The 27,700-nt window shown below is 42.2% G+C and overlaps 1 protein-coding gene across 1 annotated transcript; it reads right to left on the bottom strand.

Annotated features, from left to right (window-relative positions):
• Positions 1-104: 104 nt before the first annotated feature.
• Positions 105-27,545, bottom strand: LOC306702320 (matrix-remodeling-associated protein 5). The gene is made up of 17 exons (XM_079167907.1): positions 27,410-27,545; positions 20,439-20,564; positions 19,684-19,820; positions 14,680-14,809; positions 13,228-13,466; positions 12,709-12,860; positions 8,097-11,246; positions 7,593-7,867; positions 6,435-6,693; positions 6,114-6,314; positions 5,369-5,887; positions 5,073-5,244; positions 4,305-4,571; positions 4,080-4,206; positions 3,678-3,758; positions 2,420-3,566; positions 105-1,547 (listed from the first exon to the last, which is right to left on the bottom strand). Exons 2-17 carry the CDS (start codon positions 20,523-20,525, stop codon positions 994-996), a joined length of 7,497 nt encoding a protein of 2,498 aa, XP_079024033.1. The 5' UTR covers positions 20,526-20,564; positions 27,410-27,545; the 3' UTR covers positions 105-993.
• Positions 27,546-27,700: the final 155 nt, after the last annotated feature.

Genomic DNA, 27,700 nt, shown 5'->3' with positions numbered 1-27,700 from the left:
TCAATTTAAATGAGTCAAGCCATTGCAGCTTTAACATAGTAAAAATGACGCAGCTGACTGACAACAATAAATACCTTTATGTTTTATTTTTTATAAATTATGTACTTACATATTTTTTGGTAAGTTCCCCTTCGTTTTGTTTCGGTGTCGCTCAACTGACGTAGATATTATGAGCCATTACTTTCCCACCACTATGAACACGAATCAAGGACATTGATACATACAGTACGTCATTCGCTGATACACACTGTAGAGCAGCAACAGGGTCGGGGGTATTTGTATCCTCATAGAAAATGGTTCATGAAATATGGCACTTTATATGCACATGAGTAGAATATTTGATGATATACCCATGTTTAAGAATTATGACACTCCACTATTCATCACTGCTTGTTGATGAATTGTACGGTTGTTTTTCTATTTTGTGATGTGAGCAATTGAATATTCACCATGTACAGCTGAAAAAACTCTCAATTTAAATTCTACCAGCACATTGACAGTAATAATCATATAAGGGGTACACATTATATTTAGATCTATTAAGAGTCTTAAGTTGTTTAGTTGCAGAACGAGCATTGTCATAGTAAAATTGTACTGTGAGGTAAAATTTCACAAATTATAATATCGAATGGGGAATGTGAAAGGAGTCTACAGGGTAAGGCCAGAAAGGCAAAGCTTTGAGCAGTGAGTTAATACGGCTTTTTGTGAAAATACACCTCAAGGTCCAAAATGTAGACTTCTGCAACATTTGCACTATAAAAAAAGAAAAAAATGCAGTCAAAAATCACAAAAGGTGAACGTTATTTGAAACATTTGAAACATCAATGTTCTGTGGAAACTGCTTTGCAAGGTGTCTCAAGCCAAGCTGCCAGTCCGACAGTTTAAGTCTCTCTCCAGAGTATCTTTATAATGCAGAATATTCAAATCCTGATGGAAAAATCCAGTCCTAATTCTGCTGTGACATTTTCCCAAAACAATACTTGTAACTGTCACTCAGACCACTTGTAGGTAAGTAGATTTAAAGTCTGTGCCGAGTGCGTTTCTAGCGTTGCATTTGTAAATGCCAGAGTTCATGAGCATGGGGTTCTGTATGACCAGACTGCCCTCCACTGTCATGTGAATCCCTCCCTGCACTGTGAACCGGTTATGTGGAACCAGCGTTGTGCGTCCAGGCAACGTCCACGAAATATCCGGCTTAGGAATACCAGTCGCAACACAATTTAACTTCACTGGTGATCCCCGGTTGACCCTTGTAATTGAGGTCAGCGTATTGGTGATGCGTGGTGGAAAAACCATGACTGCAACTGGGTAGGATAGTGTTGACGAGCCGAAAGAGTTGGAGGCTTTACAGATGTATGTTCCTTTGTCGAAGGTGGCGACCTGCCTGAGTTGGAGGGTCCCATTGGCAAAAAAAAATACCCGGCCAATGGTTTGAGGTTTGTCCAAAACAAGACCATTAGGTAGGGTCCATGTGATTGACGCCTGCGGCCAGCCATCCACTGTGCAGGGCAAGTTGAGATTAAGGCCGTAAGTGATCTTCATACCACCTGGAAAAGTAAAATTATAATAGTAAGCAAATTTCCTGCAACAATGATTTACACAACAAAAATCACAAGTGAGAAATATGGCCAGCTTTCCTATTGATTTTTTACTTTGATTTGTTTTCCCCCTTGGTAAGATTTGTTTGGGCAGATCTGAACACAGAAATCATCTGCGGATCAAAACAACCACACCAAGACTCATTAGAGGAAGTGGTCTCGGTCCATTCACAAAAGAATTTGGGAGTGGTTCTGGAATCTGGGAAGAAAGACCTTTTTCAGGACCTTCTTGCTCAGAAATGAAGCCAATTTTTAGCCGGATGTGCTAAAATAATGCAGTTCATCAAATGACTTATTGAGGCTGGCTCTAAAAGCGAGTCAGTCACCATAGACCGCCGTGGTAAAATGCTCTACTTTACAGCAGAAATAAACATGTTTACTGCATCGTACAAAAATACGGTTTTGGTCTCTAGAGCTAAAATCCCCATTCATGATAACTGTATGGGGGAATAATTGAGGGCATAGTCACAGGTGGGTACTGTACCATGTCGCTAGCTGCAAGCTATCCTCTGTCAGGTCACTTAGGCCAAACCTTAGCATCTTGCAAGATGGCAAAGGGTGACAAGAGTGGACCTATGGGTGACATCACGGAGACTACCTGCATATTTTATACAGTATATGGCTCCCACCCAACACATCAAATCAATTGAGGTGATCAAATGCTTTCACGTGACTTTTAGTGATGCACTTTGGTTCATTTAAATGTCTTTCTGTGTTGAAGAAACCAAACCAAGGGGAAAACACAAATACGTTTACCAACCATTCCACTTGATCAAACTAAGGAGACTTCTGTTTTATTAATTTGAGATGCCAAAACATACCTGTAGATCCTCTGATCACTGGCTTTCTACCCGACTCCAGGGCATAACGTTTCTCTGCTTGTCCTGCCACATTTTTTGCAAGGCACCGGTACACTCCCTTATCACTTGCAACCGGTTGAGAAATCTTTAGAGTTCCGTTACCCAGATGGTGTGTGAAGCGTTGGAGTCTAACACCAGGCGTTAACATCGTCCCATTGGGTAGAACCCATGCAAACTCTGGGTTCGGCTTGCCACGTGCGGAGCACTCCAGAATCAATTCCCCACCATCTTGCTTTATTGGTAAGATTTCAATATTGGGAACAGCAAAACTTGGTTTCTCGGCTATTGATGTCACGTCTAATTCAACCAAAAGTGAGGCTTCACCCAGATTGTTTTTGGCCAGACAAATGTACCTCCCTTCATCTGTTTTTCTTACCCCTCTCAGCTCCAAGCTCCCGTTCCGGTGGACTTGGAAGCGACCGCCCAGGTAGGGTGTTGGGAGCGAATGACCATAAGGAGTAACCCACCAGACTCTTGGTTCAGGTTTCCCTTCCACTTTGCAATTTAGGAGCGATGTTTGGTAAGAAACAGCAAAAACCTTTGTGGTGCTTCTTCCTTTCATGCCATTAATAAAGGGTTCCTGGAGTTCAGCTTCTAGTTTCATGTTTTTGACATCATCACCAGCAGAATTCCGTGCCACACATGCGTATTTCCCTTCGTCGGCCAGTATAACTTTTTTCACCACTAACATTCCATCATCCATGATCTGAAATTTGTCTGATGACAAAGATATCACATCATTTCTGGGTGAGATCCACATGATTTTTGGTGTAGGTTCACCTGTTGCCTGACAACTCAACTTAGCTGATTCTCCTAACTTCACTGTAACCAGTGATTGTGATTTCAATGTAATTTTTGGAGCGTTCGGCCCCACTTTGACGCTCACTTTTCTTTCATCCTTGCCAAGTTTGTTCTTGGCAAAGCAAGTGTAGTCACCCTCGTCTCTTTTTCCCATTTGCTGGAGAAGTAAAGTCCCATTGCCAAAAATAACATAGCGGCGGTTGCGAAGGCCGCTATCGTCCGATTGAAGGGCGTTGTTGATTAAAGTTCCATCTGGGAGACTCCAAGTAACTTCTGGATCAGGGAGGCCTGTTGCAACACAGTCCACCTGAAAAAGGAAACAGAGGAAAATGAGTGGATGAATTAGAATCTAGATATCTAGAATCTAGATAATGTCTATCCTACTTTAAATAAAGTTTGAGCTAGCTCCCAAAAATACCTGGAAATTTTCTCCAAAGGTGACCCTGGTCTGTGCAGTCCTCACATGTTCAATTCTGGGAGGGGTCATTAACACCTCCACCTGATGAAGTAAACACATGAATAAATATGATCAAATACATCAGTGAAAGCTTGGAAAATACAGCGAGAGTAGAGTATTGATCATTGAATGACCCGCTGTTACAGCTTTTGCCAGCACATATAGTACATGGAAATAACATCCATTTCTTAATTGAGGACGGACCACATCTTTGATTCTGGACATGTTAGACATCTTTAGTTTGACTTTGACACTCATTAACAAGGAAGGGATTGTTATTGAAAAATAAATAATAATAAACAAAGACTAATGGAAAAGAGTTGGCAGAAAAATGAACCTGGCTGAAGCCTATCCTGTTCATACCTGGAAGAGCTCCATGTCTTCCCCATTGGGCCGCTGAAAGACACACAGATAATTTCCACCATCCAGCTCAGTTAGCTGAAGTATCCTCAGAGTCCCGTTACGGAAAACTTTAATTGGTCTCTCCGGACTGCAGGTAGATGGAGGAGAGAAGTTTAATGGAAACTAAAATATTTTAACGTATTTATATCATGGTCAGTATTGTGATGATTCACAAAAGTAAGTAACCTGTATCGATGTTCCATGATGGTCTTGGAGGGCAGCTGCCAGATAGTCCCTCTTGTGGATCCAGTGGACTCTGGACAGTGGAGGTACACAGCAGAACCATACATAGCTGAGACGGAGTGCTGTTGGGATGGCACACCATGGCGTTGGGTTGGAGGGATGGGGAGAGGAGGAGGAGGCTGGCGGGAGAAGGAGGGGGAATCTGCCCTCACCTCCAGCTGGACAGTTCTTTTGGCCATGCCTACAGCATTAGTGGTCAAACACTCATACCTGTGGGAGGATTGACAGCAGCCTGGTGAGCTCAGAGCAATAGTCAGAGAAGAATAATGTCCTGATAACTTTGAGTTGAATTATTCATTTGTATTGCTTGGGACAGGAATACTGGGCTTTGCATAACGGTACACAACTTATGACTTTAAATGCAGTGAACACAACTTCTACTGTCCTTAGGTATTCCTGCATGCCATTCTTAGTCAGAAGTTAAACATGTACACTTGGTAGGTCCTAATTCCAATAATGCAGCTTTGTGAGGCTATGTGAATGCCATTTGGTCAAAAAAACAAAGCATTGGGCTAACCATAACCCATAAAGCTGCAGAGGGAAATCAGACCTAAATTGAGAGGATTATTTTTTGGATAGATTAAGAACACATTCGGATTCAGCCAAGGAGGTCAACTAAAACCAGGAACCATATCTTATGACACATATTCAACCAGACATTTGACCAGAAAGACTGATTCATGAATAGACTAAAAGAAATGCACATCTCACCTCCCAGCATCAGCTGGTGAAACATTCTTGACATACAGCGTCCCATTGGGGAAGACAAACAGCCTGCGTCCAAGAAACTGTGACGGTTTTACCTGGCCGCCTCCCGGGAGCGTCCATTTCAGAGCAGGCACCGGTTCGCCCTTCACAGAGCAGTGAACATACACACTCCTGCCTGGTTAAATGTGATTTCTTTTAGTTTAGATGACAAACATTTGATTGTCTTTTAGTAACAGCCACATCATGAGACAAACGTTCTGTAATGGGAAGTTAAGGGATGTTAAAGTTCTGTACTATACCTGGCTGAATGATCACAGTATCCATTGCTCCTTCACTGATGCTAGGCGGCAGAGCGGCCACATGGAGATGATAAGTGATTGTATCAGCACCTGCTGCATTGCTTGCGATACATTTATAGTCCCCTTTGCTGGAGAAATTGAGAGAGTGCATTTGCAGGGTTCCATTTTGAAGCAGAGACATCGGAGAAAGGGGCGTGAGAACAGTCCCGACTTCACGCACAAATGTCCTGTCCGGAAGAATCCAGGAAATCTGGGCAGGTGGTTTACCCGAAGCAAGGCAGTCAAGAGTCACACTTTTCCCAAAGTAGACTGCTATCTCTGTAGACTTGGGTGGCCGGATCTTTGGTGCCTCAGTCTGGACAGCTAAGGTGATGACCATGCGATCTGATCCAAAGCGGTTCTGGGCCGTGCAGAGGTACTGGCCTCTATCCTGGAGCTGGATGTTTTTAATGACAAAAGTTCCATTTTGGAAGACTTCAAAACGGGGGCCATGCTTGGTGTCTGCTGGGATGGTGGCACCTGAGAGCGGTGCAGAAGGGATAAAGAAGCAATGATGAAAGACAGATTTAAATTCTGAATCATGATTCTCATGAATGAGTATATGCCATATTTGAAAATGTCTGTCTCTGGCGTTCCCCAGTGATAGTATCTAAATAGACACAGCAGCAGGAAGATCTGACCCAGGGCCAGTGAGAAGAACGAGCTAGAAGCTTAGATTTTTGTTATTTACTTCTCTCTCCCTTACCTGTGGAGACTTTGGTCCATGCAATATTGGGTTCAGGATTTCCTGTTGCTTTGCAGTCCAGGAACACATCACTCTCCGCCAGCACTGACACACTAGCTGTGGTCACCGTGGTGATACGGGCCTTCAGCCCACCACTACCAACTCCCAACACCCTTGGGAAAGGAGGTGCAGCTGTGGGCCTCCGAGAGCTGATTCTTCCTGCTACAAAGATGCATTCAAGACCAAAAATAATATCATTATTGCTGAATAAAATATATTAAAATATATTCCTCATTTTTCATTATGAATACATTACCTATATATTTTCAAAAGTCTACTTACCTCCAACAGCCCACCGACCTCCATACGGTACACCAGGGGTGGTGTGAAAACCAGAGAATGGTGATGATGAAGGTTTAGCAGGGTTCAGTTGTTGCAGCTTGTAAGTGTAAGAAGCAGTGGGTGCTGGTGGTTTAGGGGTGTAGGGTCTATGTAGAGATGGAGGGTTGGGTTTAGGTGTGATGGGGGATGGATTGTGGTAGCTAATCCGAGGTTTGGGAGTCACCATCCTCCCTAACTGAGCGATGCGTTCGAGCTGCGCCTGGAAAAATAAAAAGGATCAATTATTATACTACTAACCCATTTACCTGAAACTAAATCCCATCTCTGAGAGCTGGTTCATCATCATCCCCATCATTAGCAATTAGACCCTTGCTAAGCCCTGGCCCCCTCTGCTGCGCTGTTAAGCTGTCAGAGCTACCATGGAGCCCACACTGTCATTTATGCACTCCCTGCATGAATATGAATTCATTTTTGGTAAAAAATATTAAGCGATTTCAGACAGAAGGCTCTACAATATTCGTTTGAAGGGTGTATCCAAGTTGTCAAACTGATTCAGCAGTGAAAACAAGTTCAAAAGATAAAGATAGAAGCTAAAGTCTGCATATCACAGTGTAAACGTGAACCACTACACATCACATGGTGAACAAGGCAGAAGACAATGTAATTAAGGAACAACACTTTTCCTGTAAAGGCGGGTAGGCCCTACTTCACTGTAACGAACATTAAAAAGCAAAAACAGCATTCGTATACACATTCAGTATACCTTCAGCAGCTAGTGTAGCATAGTGCTAACTCTAGTTAATGATGTACTAAAGTACTCTGCTAATGTTAGCTTCACAGGTTTTTACATAGAAAAGTTACATTTACGAAACATATTTCTCCTTCCAAACTCTCCGGGTAATATCCCTATTACACACGTTTGACTACGACTATCTTGAAATCCACAAAACCAGCCTGTCTGTGGAGCACAGCGGGTTAGTTGTCAGACCGTGGTCAGAGCTGGCTGATACTCCGCTAGTCTGCGTTCAAGGAGTGTGTTGCCAACAAAGCTAAATGTTGCTCACTCACTTTGTGTTTTCAAAGCACTTTGTGAAGATTAAGATGCACAATAAGATTGCCTGCAGGCTGCACACCTCTAAAACCAACCTTTTTTCATACCTGTCTGTATCTGTTCCTCAACCTTGATAGAAACAGTTGGTCTCTGGTTTGGGTCCTGCCATCCATATGATGATTTTGTTGTTGGTGATGATGATGTGACAGATGGGGATTAGAGAGTGTAACTCTGGAATTTCCTGTTGTTCCAGTAGTAGGTGTAGTTGGGGGCTTCATTGTTTCTGCAGTGATCTCGGGTCGATTGGTGACAACCGGGCTTTGAGCCCAGGGGTGGGGGAGAGCCCAGGGTCGGTGCGTAGGCACAGGGTGGGACCCAGGACCTAAAGAACAAAAATGTTATCAAATATATATTGCATGCATTCCAACCAGTATTAGAGTGACTCATCATAACATAACACCAGGCCAATATAATATCACCTTTTTTATAGTATATTTGCTGTATTCATTTTGTTCTTTATTCACTATCTCTTACACTCAATCACATTTGGTCATCTCCTTTTTTCAAAACAGTATTTAAAAAAGAAACCATTACACTGCAACATTACTTACCTTGCCTTGGATGAGGAAATGACCTTTGACCAGGCCAGGAAGGATAGAGTGGGTAACGATGGTGTGAAGGCCAGTGGGAGGTCGGAGGGACTCTGGGAGGCTGGGAATGTCTGCCCGGATTCACTTCGCCTTGCCTTGCTATATTTCTGTCTTGGTTTGTGTGTGTTGTCCTGGATGCAGTGTTTTGCCCTCCTCCCTGTTTGATCTGATGGAGCCAAGGGTGAACCGGCTCCATTACTGGGAAACTGTGGACCTCAGGCTTCACCTTTGGCTTGTTTACGTCTTTATCCTCTTTCTGTGTCAGTTCTTTTTCTCTGCCCCTTGTTGAATGTGAGGTAGATGAAGTTCTTGCTTGGGTTGGTGTATTTTGTTCTGGTGAAGGTCGAGTGTTAGGTCTTGGTCTATTTTGTGTGGTTAACCGGATGCTATCTTGTGTATTGTAGCTCTCTGTAACCCACGTCTGTTTTGATTCTTCTGTGTCTTTCTCACTGCCTTCTGTGTCTATTTTGTGTGTTTCTTCCCTTTCCATTGCTCTTATTACCTCCCTCTCCCTCTCTGCTGCAAGGTCTTCATTGTCTCTGCCCTTTTCTCCAGGTTGCGTTCTAATCTCCACACTCTGTCTCTCAGATTCCTTAAGCTTCACAGTGTCTGTCTCCTTCTCTTCAACAGGCCTTTCAGTTGGATGAGGAGTACTGTCGAGCTTTGAATTGACAATTGTCTTTGGATTGAGTGGAGAACTACCTACATCTTTTTCTTCAGCTGGTAATGTGGTAAGCCTACTGTCAAGATCATGAGTAGCATGAGGGGTTTCACTGTTTAAATCTTCCTTGCCATCAAAACTACCACTATCCTTGTAATTATAGTCGTCATAGTATTCATCTTCCTCTGTCTGGTACTCAGTAGATAAGATGTCATGGTTCTCCACTGTGGTTGGAGCAGGTGTTGTTGTTGTTGTTGTTGTCGTAGTAGTAGTTGTAGTCGTAGTAGTAGTTGTAGTAGTTGTTGGTGTTGTTGGTCTGATGGTTGTTGTTGGGGGAACTGTCGTTTGGGGTTTGTTTGATGAATTGTAAAAGGGGTGTCCCTGCGGACGGACTCTTCTCATTGTGGGCTTTCTACGTCTATAAGGAGGCCTTCTTCTGTTTGTATGAACAGGAATGAGGATGTTGTTCCTTCTCCCCTCTCCAGAGTGCTTACTTTCTGACTGATCGACTGGCTGATGAGTTCCAACAGCAGGAAAGTCTGTGACTGCTTCGACTTTTTCTGCTATCCCACCAACACGGTGGGGGGTTGGTTCAGTACTTCTGGGAGGCGGAAGTTGGAAAACCTCTGGCTGACTTTCCGATGTCTCAGAGTCATCCCCCTTTTTCTCTGTAGAGTAGGCTTCAGTCTCAGCTTTTGTGTTGATGGGGAAAAAAGTTGTCTGTATCCTGATATCAGGAGGGGTAGTAGTAAGGTGTAAGTTGTTAGCATTAGTGGAAATTATTGTAGCAGTTGTCGCAGTGGGTTTGGATGTACTTGTTTGGATAGTTACAGTGCTGGGTTCTGGAAGTGACTGCTCTGTGGGCAGAGCAACACTTGGTTTAGCATTAGCTTTAGCCAATATCTCTGCCCAACGATTTGGATCTAATTCTTTCACCGATTTATTGGGTTTTCTCTTTGAATCTTTAATTCTTATCCTCTTTGAAAACCCATTATGATTCCTTTGTTGAGTTCCTACCTTGTTAGGGAACTGTGTAGCAGAAGGACGTATAATTTCCTGGTAATCTCCCCCTGAACCCTCTCCTTCCTCAACGCCAACTGGCAAAATCTGCTGCTCTTTCGCAGTCTGGACTTTGGATGTATCAGAGGACTTTTCTCCTCCTGTAACTTCCACCAGGTGGGATATCATGTCAACTCCATACAGATTTGAGGCCAGGCAGGTGTATTCCCCTGCATCTTCCTGTGTCAATCTCCTTACCACCAAAGTTCCATTTTCCATCACTTCTGTCCGTCTTGTCTGTTGCGTTGGAAGAAGAATTTGGTTTTTGGGTAGGTACCACATAGTTTGACTGGGCTGGACTGAGGTCACCTCACACGGGAGAAAAAAAGAGTGTCCCTTTTTAACTACAATTTTCTGACCATTGAAAGCTGTTGGGCTGAGTGAGAGTTCTTTGATGGTGAGTCTCAGAGGTATCAAGTCCACACCGGCTTTGGTCCTCACCATACAATGGTAAAGGCCTGAGTCTGACTGTGTGGCATTTAAAATCACAAGTTCTCCTCTTTCAGAAATTTCAATTTTATCAGTTGCGTCTTCCACAATGGACAAATCTGTAAGCATCCACTCCACTTTCATCTCCGGATCTGAAGTGACAACACTGCACTCCAAATTAACCTTTGAACCTTCAAGAGCAGTCTGAACCCGTCCTGCTGTCCCTCTGCGAATTAGAGCCCAGGACATGGCTGGGTCATTGTCATCTTCCGATCCTCCATGGCTGTTGATGTGCTTAGTAATTACAGTGGTGAAATCCATCACCAGTTTCTTGGTTGTTGTCTGCGGTCTGTTGAGCCTCAAAGTGACTCTGGGTTGGAGCAGCCAAGAGGGTTCTGCTACCAAGTACCCTTTTAATTCAGTGAAATATGGGGAATTTTCATTTACGGCTTGGACATATTGATAGGTTACCGTGCTTGCATTTCCTCTCAGCTGACCTCTCTCCAAGATAGCAGGGCTTTCATAGTAATATGCGACCAATTGCCATAGATTTTGCAACTGCTCTCGATCAATTTCACACTCGAGGACAGTCACTAGTGATACATTGACAGATAACTCGCCAGGTGACTGTGGATTTACTGTCCAAGTCATGGGTGAACTGTCGCTAGTTCGTCGCACATCACACGCCACGTGAGCACTGTTTCCATGGCTGTCAGAGAGAACGACGGTCAGATGGCCTAAAGGCTTCTCAAAGTCACGGGTGTACGGAAGGTCAGGCTCTGATTCAGATTCAGCCCACACAGGATTGTCCCACTGTTTGAGGGCCGAGCGAAGAGCTGGCCGCTCACAGGTAAGCTTGGCTGGAGTCAGTCCTAGCAAATGGGTCTCATTCAGGGGTTGAGGAGAGGAGCACTGGGGGCAAGTTTCACTGGAGCCACGTTCCTTCTTGCATTTTATAACGCCTGGTAGAAAGAGGGGGGAAAGATAAAAAAGGCAGGATTAGAAGGCACGAGGGAAAAACATCTGAGGAATTGCAAGGTAAGGTCAAAGGAGGGGTACAGTTGAGCAGGAAGGGGCGGTTGTAGATAAAGACACAGCAAGGGAAAAAATAAGGAATGAATTAAGATGGGAGATAAGTAAAGAGGGGAAAAAGGGGAGAAATAAAACGTGAATCTGGCATTATAAGGGTTTGGAACAATGTGGCTACAATTTGATCCATTCATAAGTTTTCAGTTCAGTGAAGGTTAATGCATCCACTAATAAAGTTCTGGCAGTCAGAACCCCATTTTCAGATGAAGCGGGCCGTAAAAACAATGATATACTGTCAACTCTTCTGTTGATACAAACAGCTAGCATGTGGGACTGGTTAAAGGGTATTCACAAAACTGTAACAAAGCAGCGACAAATGTGGCAAAGCACATACGTAATGACAAATATTGAATGAGAAAGACGGATAAAAAAAACTGCATGTGGATCAAATACAGTCAATATATTGAGGGAAGCTGTGTCCTACAAGTGTCCTACATTATTCTTGGTGTGCATATATTGTTAATATAGAAATGGATTGCAACCAGTTATAAGTTTCAAGTTCTGATTTAAACTTGTGTTCATTTAAAGGTTGATGTTGTTTGATATGGCGTTTTTTTCGCCTTGATAGGAGCCAATCAGTCCAGTTGCTCAGTGTCTTGATCCCCATTTCTATTGTGACAGATATTGTTTCTTAAAGTGGCTATAATCTGTATTCTTATCAAACGCCATGAGAAAACAATGTGACAGTGTGAAAGGGGTTGCTCGTAGTAATGAACCTACACAGAATCATATCCTGAATCAGCAGCTCCCCCCTCAGCTGTATAGTGAGTTTCAGCTCATTGTTCAGCTGTGCGGTTCACAACTGTTTTGGTTCACTCTCGCCACTCTAATAAAAGTTGTTTTTAGCTTTAGCAGGCAGCTGTTTTGAGTGAGAAAACTCTAAAAACACATGGTACATTTCCTGCTCAGCATCAAATAGCAGACAGACATAGTTCGTGACTGGCTGGTGAACGCAGTGGAGCGTTTAGGAGCTAAGAAGCCAGAGTTGAAAGAGAGGGAATATTGGACTCACATTTGCCAGGTAGTCAGAGGCATGTTGCTCCAGAACTGCTGGATGTTTAAATAAGTAACTCTTTGCTAACAAGCTAACATATTTTTCTCAGGAGTTGGTGGAGCTGAGCTGAAAGGAAAATGAAGTCCAAATGACTTTATAAACTTGATAAGGTCATAACATGTGGACGTTTTCTGCTGGATCTCCTTCCCCCAGGTGGCCAAAATAATTGATTAAAGCAGCTTTAAGATTACACTTTTTGGCAACACAGAAGTGAAGAAGTAAGGAGCAGGCTTCTGATGTGATAAAAAAAAGGGTTTGAGTAATCATTCATGCGTCCTTACCTTCATGTGTGGAGCTCCATTCTATCAACCAGTGGAGCTGACAGTCACAGGCCCAGGGATTACCGTGTAGAGAGAGGATCTCAAGCCGGGGAGCTGTCTTCAGCACTGTGGCAGGAAGCTGCTCCAACAGATTGTCCGACAGGTGTAAGTGTCTGAAACAAAAACATATCATTTTATTCACTCACTGGTCTGCAGGGTGACAGGAGGATGATGCCTATCCTTGCATGCAATGTGCAATAGGGAGGGAAAGAAATATACTGTAGTATCCATAAGTATCCATATGAGGTGCAGGTATTACTTTATACCTGTAAGCAATTTGGGGAATCTGCATCTTTTAACTAGAGGGAACATGCAAACTCCATTAATTTAATTTACATTGTATCATTAAACAAATATAAATAGATACTCCAAAAGTAGTACAATTTCACAAGTACAATTTATATGACCCTTAACAGTTTTGAAAAGATGTTTACATTTCCCAAAATTAAGAAAAACATCTACCGCCTTTCTGTTTCTTACTTGAGTCCAGAGGTCCAAAAGCTTCCTAGTAGTGACACCGTTATGAAGGTATGAGGGTGGATCTCTTTGAGAAGGTTCCCCTCCAGCTGCAGGAGTTTTAGGGAGCTCAGGCCAGAGAAGGAGTATGGCTCTATAAAGTCAATGAGGTTGTGGTCCAGATGAAGACGGATCAAACCAACAAGGCCCTCAAAAAGACCCGCGTTCACCGATTTTAGCTTGTTGTAACTCAACTTCAAGATCTGGGGAAAAAAAGAGATATAATGACATTTATTAAACATTAAAACTACATTAAACAATTAGCAGGCTAGGGGTTTGATAATTGGAGATGGGACAGAAGGGATGTGACTAACATAAGTCCATATTCCATCAACACCTGACAATTTTTTTTTGTCATATTTAGCTTGATAGATGCTTTAAGATGTATTCAGCTTCTTGCTTGTTTTGTTTCTTTTTCATGCTTGATAGGTAGTGTACACCCGGCTTGTCTCAGCTAGTTTTGTTGGAAATGGCTGCCCCAAGAAACGATCAGCTAAAAGTGGCTAATACATGTGCAGAGCTGCAGGGAAGGCAGCACTTTGGCCGCATGAACAACCCTGTCAGTCGTCTTCAGTTTCATATTGTGTTACTAAAAAGGTGATAGTGATTACTTTTTTTTGAAAGGTGCTTTGGGTGCATTTTCATTAAGAAACGTATCAGTCTACATTACAAAATAGCATCCCGTCCTTTATTATTCCTCCATCGTTCTTCCATCTTTTTGAGGACATTTGTACCTCAAATAAGTCGATGACTCAATCCAATTGTCATGTATCTTCCGCCTGTTTAGAATGCGAAGTTAGGTTCTGATTGGCCCCATCTGGACCCAACAAGACTGTATTTTTAGTCAAGCAATCAAGAAGCAACTAATCATTGGCTTAAAAGGGGGACATTTGATCTGGCTTTGTTTGTACATACACTGTGGTGTTGGCCAGCCCCAACGTGCTTCATTACTTTTACGTATTTTGCTACAATTTGCTCCAGCTATGATTTAGAGCCAGATACGGAGACGGTAACACATACAAAAACTCAAAAAGGTTTGAAACTTATCAAAGAAACCATGTCGGCAATAAATCACTTTCACTTGACCTGGATCTGTTGGACCGTTGGACCTGAACAGAATGTAGGAGAAACCGCAGGTTCTTGCAGAACTAAATCCAATGGATTATGGGTCTTAAGTCTTGATGATGAGCCATTAATTGAGAATTAAGTTCAATATATCAGTCATATGTGCAGGTTCACTTTCTCCCTGGTCCATTTGGGGGGGATGAATTCAGTTTATATGTATAAATGAATGAATTTATTTTCACCACCTTTACACATACAAACTAGTCCGTCTGATTTTGAAGACAAATGTAGAGAAGTTAAGTGTTGGTATTGTAGTTGAAATAACAAGACACACACACACACAAACTCTACCTGTAGTGATCTCAGGCTGTAAAATGCCCCAGGGTGGACTGAGCTAATGTCGTTGCCATGCAACATGAGCATTTCCAGTTGCCGTAGTGACCTGAATTCTGAACCCGCCACCTCCGTCAGGCTGTTATAACTGTTAGAGGGAGAAAAGAAACAGGACCAGTTACTGGGATGAAAGAGTAACTGAGGGTCATGAGGGGAGTCAGAGGGATAGGAAACTAATATTAACAATCGGTGCGTGCATGTGTGTCTGGGCAATGTGACCTTTCAAACCAAAGGGGGAAAAGATAGCTGTAAAGAATGGATGGAAAGAGAGATCACAGAGACACCTCAGTCAACCTTTGAACCACATCTATTTCATCATTTGTCAGAGGAAACACACACACATACACACCAAGCACAGATGCGCCAGTGTCGTAGAATTCGAGATTGGTCTTGGTCTCAAGACTAGGTTTTGTAGATCTGGATGTTGTCTCGGAATCAAACAGGTTTTAACTTGGTCTTCTCTTGGTCTAAGACAAAGAGGACTTTATTTCAAGACAAGTCAAGACCACAACTGTAGGGATATCACTAAATTGCACACAAAATACACGATACACTCTGGTCATGGTCTTGACTTTGTCTCGTCCCCTCAAAGACTTGGTTTTGTATCAGTCTTGATACACTCTGGCCGTGGTCTCGGTTTAGGTAGTCAGACCAACAACACTGTAATTGCACATTAGACATGGGCTCAGCATACGTTTAGAAATTCAGTATTTTTATATTAGTTTTGCCCAAGGGGTCTATGTGGGGCCCTGGTACAGAATTATATCGGCACATCACATCTGACAAAGAGTCAAACTGATTGCCAAGAGCAGTATAGAACAGTAGAAGCCAGAGCCAAAGCCATTTTTCAATAAAGGAACGTAACAGAGCAAGTTGACTATTGGCAGGGGCCCACAGCATTTGACAGATTTCAGTATTTGAGTTTGTCGGGCCTTTCAACAACAGGAATCAGCACAGCACATTGTCTTTCAGAGCCTACTATCCTGAAGTGAGCTCTTAGACTCTAAAGCGCACAGCATTCCGTTTGCAGTTATCACTACCCAATTGAACACATATGGGGGATTCTGCATTTTTCCGCTGCCATTAATAAAACAGCCAACTCACAGTATATCATCTAGTAGTCACTTTCATCCAGAGTGTCTTTCCAACGATGCACATATTTTTAGTGTAGGTTTTCCCATTGGGAACTGAACTTCAGACCCGTCAAAGTCTTTTGCACTCATACCATAACGAAAAGTGTTGCATTTCTTCAGTACACAGATGTGTTTGCAGTTTAGATTTTTCAGAAGTCTGTAGTAAACACATTTCTTTATCAGAAAAAAGTGTCTAATTTAATTTGGTGGATGAATGCAAATTTAACAGTTCATAAGAAAATGAAACACCAACACAGAGAGCAGAGGAGAGAAGCAGTATGGCTGTAAATGAAACCAAAACATAGCTCCATAGTTTATTCAGCTTATGTGCTGTGAAAGAAACGCTTATAAGAGTCGGTTAAGCCTTGATTCTTATAAATTGCGGCCACATTTCTGCAAACTCCACAGCATTCCATGTTTTACAGCTGATTCTATTTTTATTATCAAATTACACGATTCCTTCCGTGTTTTTTACATCGCATAAATTATAAGGCCCTACTGTTACTTGCAGTATTTTAGGCTTTTTCAGCAACAATTGTCATTTGCATATCTTTGCAGTCTCTACGCGATTAGTCATACAAATGGGGTAATGGCTCACACTCCAAAGCATTCACGGTGGTGCACATGATTGTACTTACAAAAAGTGTTTGTAGTTTTCACCATCCTACTTTCTTACGGCCTCACACCTAGCCAATCGTGGTGCAACGTGGGCATGGTTTTAGAATAATTTCTTTTACAAGTTACAAAAACTAATAGACGCAGCACCGCGCAGCAAGACATGGTGAAAGGTGTGTGTGTGTGTGTGTGTGGGGGGGGGGGGGGGGGGGGCCGTTAGACGATGCCATTCAGATGCCGTTAGACGAGCATGCCAAGCAGTTTTAAACATATCGGGAAGTGTTCAACTGTAGCTTCACTATATAGTTCTCTGTCCAGTTTCTGTTGTTGCACTTTTGTATGTACATTGTAAGTTTCAGCAGGTCTTAATTCTCAGTGAACCCATTGCGACAGATCTCGAGATCCCTGGAGGAAGTTAATTGGATTTCAGCATAAATCATGGCAGACTTGTATGTACTGTTTCCCATAATGTATCATTACTGCATCATGACAGAGTACTTGGGAGAATGAGCTGAATCTTAGGCCCCATTGTCACTATGCCAGGTGCTTAGGTGGTCCATACCATCCTCCACGCCACTCACTGAACCCAGAAGATCCTTAGAAAGAGGATGGACGCCTACATTTATTTGAGCAATTTCCTTTTGAACTCAAAGGGCATTGCTCCGGACTAAAGGAAACCAGGCCTGGAGTGTAAATAAAACAATGCAAGCATGCCTGGTGTGAACATATACCAACAGTTTTGCATTAGGGACTAAATCCCCCTGGTCTGCAGTCCCCAGTTTGCAGGGTGGTCTAGTGTTTAGAAAGTCAGATCCTGATAGCTCCCTAAAGGTTTGGTCTCCCTCCAAATGTCTGCTCTGCCGAAGTGTCCTTGAGAAATTCTCTTTATTCCCATTATAACAGACACTGCCTTCTACCCCACTCAAAGAACAAAAATCAGGAATCAATAGAGAATCAGAATAGAGTATGCAAAAGTGCAACATCAAACAATCTACCAGCAGCATAAGTGGTAAACTGAACACAATCAATTGACCGATACAAATCGGTTGCTACGCCTGTCAAGCTGTCAGTTCTCAGGTGGCACAAATGCTGTTTACTGTGGTGACGGTGACTCAAACTTTTGGAAATTTTTGAAACAATAGGTCCTTTATTTCAGTCAAAGATAGACAAATAGATAAACTCATTTCTAACTACTGTTTGCAGTCACTGGCAGCTGGAACAAGCTAGCTTAACAAGCTAACGTTAGCTCCATAAGTTGGTTCAGAATGCTCTCATTGACTGACCTCTTAATATTTCCAGCTGATTCGTTCAAAAACAAGAATTATTTGTATCAAATGTGCACTTGATGGCTACAAATATGATAATGTCCGACGTAACAATGCTGCATCTTCACTTGTTTGTAAAGAAAAAGAAACTGATACAAACTCAACTTTGCAGTACAAGAACTATGCTAAATTCAAACGTGTATTCCATTCTAATCTAACACTGTTTGGTTGCTAAATGTACATACTTGAATAATTAAGATGCAGGTTACATGTAAGCTTTCTTGTTTTTATTTAAACTATGATGTTTACAAGAGAAAAGACTTTTAGGATTACATCTAAATGTGTTTGGTGCAATGCTATCTCGGGTAACAAGCTTGGCTGGGCGTGTAAACTTCTCAAAATGCAATAAAGACAAAAACAGAGCTGCTAACACTACCCTACACTTATATATATCAGCATCCTGGACTAGCTCCCACACAGTGAGGAAATACATAGCATCAAATGCTCCTTGGCTTTGGAAGTAACTGTGTTAATTCACTACTGTAGATAGTAAGCTAGTTAGCTGGATATGCTAATGTTTGCAGCTTACGTTAACCATACTAACCAGGCAAACGAACCTGAGATCATTTTAACCGAACCAAACAGGTTAGTTGTGAAAGCACCCTAAGATATGGTTGGACAGTTGCTGTTAGGTCATTGGTAGGGATTGGTCAATTGAGGAAGTCAGAGACATGGCATCAGCCTCTCACTTATTGTTGCTGCCATGTGGGAACCATGTAGCATCCATTTTTATGACTTTCTGATTGTTATATGGTCCAATGATATATTATATTCCATGTGTCTGTTCATGTGTGCCATATGTGTTTTTTGGGGTGCTTCCACCCTGCAATATGTCTTTACAATGGTTAGATCTGATCCATAAAACAAAAGCAAGAATTCTTTATTGCTGTAAGTTAATATTAATATAACATTTGCTGTTTGCCAAACCCTTCCTAATGAAGTCCCAGCAGTGTAATGCTGGCTATATATAATATTACATGCTTTCTGTATTAGTTCAAGACCAAGATTATCTAGACTTTTACTGATAGCTGGACTGTTCCCAGAAGCGCATATGGAGGCAGTTTACCTCCGGAGGACTGTAGCTTGGCACAGCGTTGTAGCTTTTACCTGCTGAAATGGCTCATCACATCACAGCATTACATTCAGAGCTGGAGAGCTACTTAAAGCACAAATGCAATGCACATGAAATGCAGCGATAGCTGTTCCCACAACAGAGCCCCCATATGCAAATGGAGAGCCTCCCGTGAACAAAAGTGTGGCTCTGGCTCCTGCCTGACAAGTGGTTTGCCTTGTAAATATGGATCGTTTGGGAGATTAGACACGGCAGTTTGTTGCATACAAAACAGTTGCTGGGCTATTTCTACGCTGTGCTGGAGGGCAGTGAAAGCTCCGTCCACATGGAAGTGATTTGTCCCCACTGGAGTCAGTTCAGCACCTCATGCTGGTGCTAAGCTCTTATCTTTTGGGTTTAAAGCAGATGTGGAAAAAAAGAAATGCACCATGGCCTGCGTGCGGAAGTGAAGTGAAGAGACTAAAAAACTAGCTTCTTTTGTTCCTAAGGACTGTTGGCATATCAACCGATGGCAAGCAGCGATACGGATAATGATCCCACCATCTAAAGCAAGAGAGTAGCACCTCTAAGGCGTAAAAGAAAGTGATCTCATCCTGGACAGCCGAAAAGCCCTTGCCTCAGCATATTGGTTTGCAAGTTCTTCAAGTTCAAGCGGTGTTTGTGAGCTAAAGCCAACTCTCCTCTGATAAATCACCTACTCCACATTCCACACTACTTCCTGCAGAGTGTTTGGGTTTCTTTCCCCACGGGCTGCCATTCACAACAATGTCTCAACGCTGCCGTGTGCGTGTGTTTGTGCACAGAGATCGAGTCTTACCCGAGGTTGAGCCTCTCTGTGTCTTTAGGGAAGATTTTTGGTACGGTGGTGAGGTGTCTGAACGTACAGTGGACCTCTTTAACGCCTGGACAGCTGCAGCTCCGTGGGCAGGGTGCAATGGCATGTACGGGGGAGATCTACAGTAGAGTTGAGAGTAAAGTTAAGGACAGACAGCAATCAGATGAAGACGGTTGGGGGATACAATAAAAAAGAGGGAAAGTAGAGAAGATAAACGTGGGAAGGTATGATAAAGGAGGTATGAGAAAGCAGTGAGCAGCAGAGGCAAAATCAGAAATTCAGACAGGATGAGATAAGAGAGGGAGAAGCAAACGGATGAGTTCAGACCTGTATAGCCACTGACAGTTTGGAAAGGAATCAATACTAAGGGGAGGAAATCAACTTGGGGCTTGTATCAAATAGACCAGGTGTATTAACAGTGTGCCCTCCGTTGCCCAATTCCATCATGATAAATTCAAGATTTCCTTCCAAAAAAGTGTAGTTTTAGGAAATGTATACTTTAGTCACATACCTATACTTGTGTTTGTGTTTTTCACCCTACGTCAGCCTCATAACCTTAGCAAACGTTTGATTGGAAACTGATTGGTTTCCCTATGAATCAACACTGACGGCGCAACGACATCTTCAGATTGTCTTCACCAGCAGTAAAACTAAGTCACTTGTTTTTCAGTCAAGCTCTTCTGATTTAAACCACTGGTTTTCATCGGACGTTGGGAGCTTCTGCGATGCAGATTTACCGTTTGCCATAGCAGTGATGAGAAGAGCAGGGGAAACCACGCTGCAGCCAACCTGCAGAACACGTTGGCGCACCACCACAGTGCCATGACCGGACGGCTGTCTGACTGCTTACGCCATTAAGACACCTGCAGGAAGGAATGATCGATTTAGTCAAATAAATCAACGTTGACTTTTTGTTTCACACAGAACAAGAACAGCGGTGTCCGAGATGAAAGACTGGTTCTTGTTTGACTCATCCACCTCCCCTCTCACCAGATCTGCGTGACTTTTAGCGGCCCCTACACTTTGTGATTAACGATTACAAATTATTTTATTTTGTCTGATATCTACAAATTACAGTGCATTCATTTCTCGTAGCTATTACTTCGAAGGCTCTATGAGAATATTGCTAAGTGACCCACTAGCGACTTGTGCAAGGTTTGTTTGATCTCTCGAGGGAAATATCTGAACAGCTGCTAAATGCTCCACTATGTTCACCAGCTTCTCGCTAACTTTGAACCAGAACAGGCGGCAGGCTTTAAAACCAAAACAAGGAGCTAACAGAGGCTACAAATCCTCATAGCGTTGAGGGACTTGTGTGATAATTAGGTGTGGATTTATCATTAGGTGTGGATTTATCACTACGAGCGACGCCTTTCACTTATAATGACTCATGTGAATAATATCTTTAGATATTAACTACGGGTAAGTGCCCCAATAGTATACACATAGCTCTTAGAGCACAGACACACATATAGTATACACATTCAGCTTCATTTTTTTTTAACCTTTGATACAAGATGAGTTCTTGAAACGGCAATAACTAACTCTCAGATGTATTCTTTAGCTTTGGCAAGACTTAATGAAAGAGAAAATTATCATAATGACTCACAGTTCTGCAGAACTTTAATCACTTTACACATGCCCAAGCTGGTACACCCGCAGATGTTAAGATGAGGGAAAGACAGAGATAGACAGAATGAGAGAAAGAAGGAGCGATAGAAAGAGAGGAAGAAAGAGAGAGAGGAAAAGAAAGAAAGACAAAAGAAACAGAGAAAGATAATCCACATGAGAGCAAGTGACTGAGAGAGAAGAGAAAGTGAGAGCTTTGACAAACTATTCGCCCTGGAGGCTGATACAACATGTCAGAGGGATTTTGACACTGGATTAAATCCTGCCTGTCTTCACTACACCTTTCCCCGGGGGGACTCAGCAGAGTGTAAATCCTCTTTTATCCAAAATAATCATGTTCCAAACAAGGAAATATGTGTCGATTTGAGCTCTTTTAGCGCACACAATACAATAGAGTGTAGGGTGGAAAATAAGCACTTAACACTGGCAGTTGTGGTTTGCTACAGTGCCAGGTGGTTTGGCGCTCACTATGTTGGTTTAAATGTTAACACGCTGCTTTGAGAGGATTACATACCAATTACAGCCCCCCCCCCCCAGGTACAAAACAACACACATACATATTTTGAAGTCATTAGAGGCTAGTTTGGGGGTTTCTGGTTTCCACTTCTATCTCTGTGTTCTCTCCTCACAGGGAGGCTAATTCACCTAACAGCTGTGTGTGTGTGAGTGTGTGTGTGTGTGTGTGTGTGTGTGTGTGCGTGTGACATTTGTGACAGGAAGACAGGAGGAGAATGCCCTAAAGGTTGACCTGGATCTTGATATGCTATTGATATTCACGCTCCTTCCTGATCTGACGAACACATTAACTGTCTAGAGGTCCGTAAGGCTCTCTGCTGATTTCAGAGGTGACAGTTAAGATCTAATACGGCCTACAACACGACATGAGTTAACATTTTTGGACTTTCGGTTCCCTCGTCTTGAAGTCAATGGATTTTTGGATGGTTGAAATATGGTCTGTGGTTAACACAATGTTTCGAGATTTTAATGTATTGTTCTATAAAATAAAAGTCAGTAGATGCCCCTCTCGTGAATTTTTAAGCTTTTAAGTGTCTTCAAAAAAAGGCGGTGGCTAACAAGTGGCAGCAGTCTATTGTTTCCAGCAGAAGTATCATCTTCAGATTGTAACAAGTGACAACTGGTGAAAAGAATTAAAAACGCAACACCTACTTGGTGTCAACAAGGTAGAAGCCGAGTTCAACATCTTAGTCTGCTAATTAGTGCTAAAGACACAGTAAAGCTGAGGCTGTCATTAGTTTGACAGATACTTGGTCATTTATCAAAGTATTGGACAAATTGAAATGTTGACCTGATAATGGCACTGGATCAAATGTCAGGGGGCTCTACAAAATAATTACAATTCCTCCTGAGGGTGACATGAATGTATGCACAAAATGTAATTGCACTAAATCCAATGGTTGATAAATGTCAGTCTGGACCAAAGTATAGGATCAACCGAGACAATCTGACAATCTTAACTCAAGGTCCACTTACTAACTAACTTAGTTAGCAGATGGCCATGACACGCAATAGAAATATCTAGAAAAAAAGCTAACCTGCATTAACCTGATTCCGCCAATTGGGTGGCAGCGTAAACGAGCTTGAAATACAAAATTGACATATTATCAATTTCCAGTCAAATATCCGCTCTCATTTAGCTCTGTTTTTGGTCTCCACCAACTCCTGAGCAACACATCTACCTCGGCCGGTAGTGTACAGAGGGGTTGTAGAGCTTGCTTTTGCAGAAAATACTGTCTACCCGTAAAACCAAAACTAAAAAGCTGAGGGGGAGCAGCAGAAAACAGCTTTCACAAAAATGTGACCGCAAGGTCAACGGTTCAATTCTTGGCAGGGACGTGTCATGTGTCGAATTGTCCCTGAGCAAGACACTGAACCCCTAACAGTCTGTCATAGGCAGCCCACTGCTCCCTATATATACAGGAATGGGTCAAATGCAGAAGAAACTGTGGGACTAAAAAAGGTTGTTTCTTTCTTTCTTCTAAAATAAAGATTAGTGCACCTTTAAATTCAGATTGTTTTGCCTCTCTACAGGGTCAAGAATTAACTTTCACACTCAAAATATATACATTAGCCGATGGTATATATGTGATAATAATCCTTTATTGATCCACAGAGGGAAATCCTCTCCTCTTGCATCCGCCACAGGGAGGTCAGAGGTCAGGGTCAACGACAGAGCAGAGGCTCATGGTTGGGGTCGATACTCCAGCAGCTTGAACGTGTGCCCTCGGGTCTGAATGACTTTACCACCTTGTGTCCAAGATCATAAAAATTCATGCTTAACATTGTTCAAAAGCCAGTATCTGACATTATACAGATATACTATACCTATGGCTCACAATGAATGTCCCGGATTGTCTGTAAAAACGTGGTCGTCACGTCTATAATTCAAGTGACATGTAGAACGGATATTGGATGCATTTTATTAGGTGTTGCACACAGCTGTTCAGTGACCCACACATAATCTAAGGTGAGACTAAAAACCTGTTGCTGCGACATCTTCTACCTTTAACTTTACAGAGCAATAAAGGCGTCCGTTCAGTCGGTCTCCAGTATCGAGGGTAATGATGACCACAGGTAAACGCTGTCAGCCAGCTGGTTTCTCTGCTCCTGCTTTCCTCTAATGGCTTTGCCAGCTCTCCTGTGTTAGCACTTTGGAGACAGGAGAGAGGACAGGAAAGGAAATAAGGGGAGAGGAGGGAAAACAGAGAAGGGGGAAAGAGGAAGGGAAGGGAAGGTATGATAGAGGAGAGCAGAAGAGCAAGAGAAAACAGATGAGGAGAGTTGGGGAGATGAGAAAAGGGTGTCCCTGTACAATGAAATCACTTAGTACCAATGCCAGACTCTCACCTGATAGAGATAAAGTACATCCAGTGAAGGAGCCAGAGCACTTATCAAAATCATATGCTCATTGGCATCCTTCACTTCTTTGTTTTCTTTTCTACATGGGCTTTCTCTACGTCTTACAATCATCCATTCCTTCTGTGGTGTATTTTGAAACAGTGAATGAACTATGCAGGGAGTCAAAGTCATACTGACAAAGAAAATAAATGGTAAATTAAATAAATGAATGTTGGGCAGAAATTGTGGTCGAGAACATAGAGAAGAAAACCTCCTCGTGGATCTTTATCCCACACTTTAGACTACAACAGGTTGAATAATAGCAGTATTATGTGGAGGAAAAAACTAAAAGGGAGCATAATATTTTGGTCGTAAAATGTTTTGGATTTCTTACGTCGAACTCAATGCTTCAAAACGACAGTCCACAAACCCATTGGTGACGTCATGATGACTACGTCCACTTCTTATATACAGTCTATGGATTTCCTATAGACTTGGGCAACCACCCCTGTACAATAGAGCTAAATGGCCTTTGGCCCTTATCATCTTAACATTGCAAGAACCACTGCCAAAAGCTTTAATTGAAACAGCTGGCAATCGTACTTTCATAGCAAATAGTTTTCGTTAGAATTTAACTGAGTTGAGCATTGAGCTGTTTCCAGTGTGGTGCTTGTGTCGACTACGTCTGCATTGAAAGTGGTTAGTATACGATGCTTTGCTAACCTAATAGCCAGGTAAAAAAAAGGCCAGTTCCTTTTCATAGCTAGTTAAATTAATTTGCACATTAGCATTTGACATCATCAGGCAACTTTACCTAGGTTTATAAACAACAAAAAAGTTGCTTTACCTGGAGATAAAAACGAGTTAGCCTACTAATAGCTTAGTTATACACCTATCATATTGTAGTGAAAGTCCTGTAAGCTATTAGTATTAGTAGCTATGTATTTAGCATACAAAGTGTATGCTAAATTGTTAGCATATGGAGCGTGCTATTACTATTCAGCATTAGTTTCTGTGGTGTTACTACTAACACTGAACATAAATGGCTAGCTGTTGATGTATGCTTGCACAGGACTAGCTACGGCTAATATTTTGTGGTGCACGTGTCTGCTATGTCTAGACCAATGGTGGCGAGTACAATGTTATGCTAGTCTGGTTTAGCAAAAACTCTGAAAATAACAGCATTTCGTAAGTCATGCTAGTTTCCTACTACTAGTTAACTTAGGTAAGAAAAGATTTGAAGCACCTTTTTAGCATTGTTTTGATATTTAGATTGTCTTCAATACCTTTAAAGTCTTTAGCATGGTGCTAATGTACTTGTTGCAATAGTTGATGACACCATGGAGCTATGTCATTTAACATGTGTCTGTGACATTTTTTTTGACTCCCTAAACCTTACCGTATTATATTGCTAATGCTCACACATAAGTGATTGCGAATCAGCTACACAGTTTACTTACACGAGCGAGACATTACTGTAATCGTAATAATAGTTGCAGTAAGGAAATACATTCGTATGTGTTTTGTTTTTCCGGAAGTCCAGGGTGATTGAGCGTGGTTCAAGCTAGCATGTAGCAGCATCGGTAAAGAATCTAAACGACCACTCTTAGTAGATTTTTGGTGTCCATACTTAAAGTTCAAACTTAAAACAGATCAAAACAGATCAAAAGCCAAACCAGCCTCCTAAATACTTAGAGTATGCCTTTAAGAATGTCTGACTGAGGCCAATACATCTTAATGTCAGAAGCATTAAGCCGACTGCCAGCCAAGCCACAGCTGCTTTATTCAAGATAACACATGTCAAGAGAAGACCACAATATGATTACCACATGTTTTCATGCAAGTCTCTAATATTGTGCACAGCCATACACATTTGAAAATCTCTTTCAACGTAATGTGTTGGGTGTTGATATTGGAACCGCGTCTGGCTTATGGTAATTTATTCAAGTTTATTACATAGTGACGTGATGTTTTTATATTCTTGAGAGACTTCTGAAGGTAAAAACAGTCCACTTTAGTTTCAGATGTCTGTTTTATTCATGGACGTTATAAAACGTGGAAGGGTAGAAATACGGAACAAATGTCCTTTTCTTCTTCTTGTGTTTCACTTCCACTGAATATACAGTATTTGGATGAGATACAAACTCCTCTGACTGGATGTTAATTAATCCCTTAAACTTTTTAATGGGCAGATTCCTTTGAAGACTCCTTTCCAAGTTTGGGCTGTAAATCTTTCAACGTTTTAGTATGGCTTGCTGCATTGGCACGGAGAGACGCTCAGGTGGCTAAAATACTTTGCACTGTCTAGGCAAAGTCGAGCTTCCTTTCTGTCTGTTGCTTATTACTATTACTAAAAAGCCGGCCCCCTTTTAGTCGGAAAAACAAAGCAGCGTGTAGATAATAAATACCTAAAGAGTTTGCCTGGAGCGCTCATTGGTACCAATATGATTGAAACGCACTTCGCCAAAGGACCTGGTCATAGTAAACAAACTTTTCCTAGAAACCGGCTGTGTTTGACAGAGACTTCTGTGTCTTGCACACAGCATATAGAGTGTAAATATTTGCCGTTTTAAATGCTCTTTGAACATTAATCATATAGGAGTTTTGTGGAGCACATTTATTTTTGCGGTGGGCAAAAACAGGTTACACAAAGGTCAGAGAAGTACAAAAGCTTTTGAAGACGAGCTCCATTTCACAGCTTTCTGCAGACAAACAGTTGATCAAAATGAACAGAACTGGACTGTTGTCTCCCGCTGATTCCACACAAGTCAATCAACAGGTGGGTTCCCGTGACACCAACCACATCCGTCACGGCACGACATGTCAGTATGAAATCCGATTTCAGAGTGAGACGGCATTCCACGACGTCGCAAAGACAACTGCGGCTCTAAAACTGTCACTTTTGCAACCTTTTGACACCCATTGGACGACCCTCAACTTAATCAATTTGACACTTTAAGGCTAAATGTGGGACAATCAGTCATCAGACACACATCAGCTGCTTTCGGCTCACTCTTGAAAACGACACTAAATCAATGCAAATGTTTGGTCTAATTGCATCATTGTGTTTAAATGAGCATCAACGTATTAAAACCATGAGCTCCGCACCGAAAACCAACACACACCGTAAACCAAACAATAAGCCTCTATTATATTTACTTTTTTTTTTTTGCATCTGGGAGCATTTAACAAGTTCTCATTGTAGAAACCACAAAACACTCACCTGGAAATTCCTCCAGAAAAGGGAAAGAATGAAAATACAAAAGAGACCCCCAAAACAAGTCCTTCAGTTCTCACTGCAGGCTGGAAAGTCTCAAGAGTTTTACGAGAAAAACATGCATTAAAAAAGTATCCAGTTGTTGTTTTAGTCCCGTGGATGTTTGCTGACTGGTAAAGCCACCGAGGTCCCGACGTCTGTGAAAGAGGGAGCAGGAGAGGAGATGGAGCGCTTTCTATCTGTGTGTGTGTGTGTGTGAGTGTGTGAGCGCGCGGTAGTTTGACCCTTCTGCTGGTC

This window comes from Pholis gunnellus (genome assembly GCF_910591455.1).
Source record: "Pholis gunnellus genome assembly, chromosome: 10".
In the NCBI taxonomy this organism is placed as follows: domain Eukaryota; kingdom Metazoa; phylum Chordata; class Actinopteri; order Perciformes; family Pholidae; genus Pholis; species Pholis gunnellus.
Note: the sequence above shows the minus strand (reverse complement) of the source record. Positions and strands in the feature narration are given on the sequence as shown.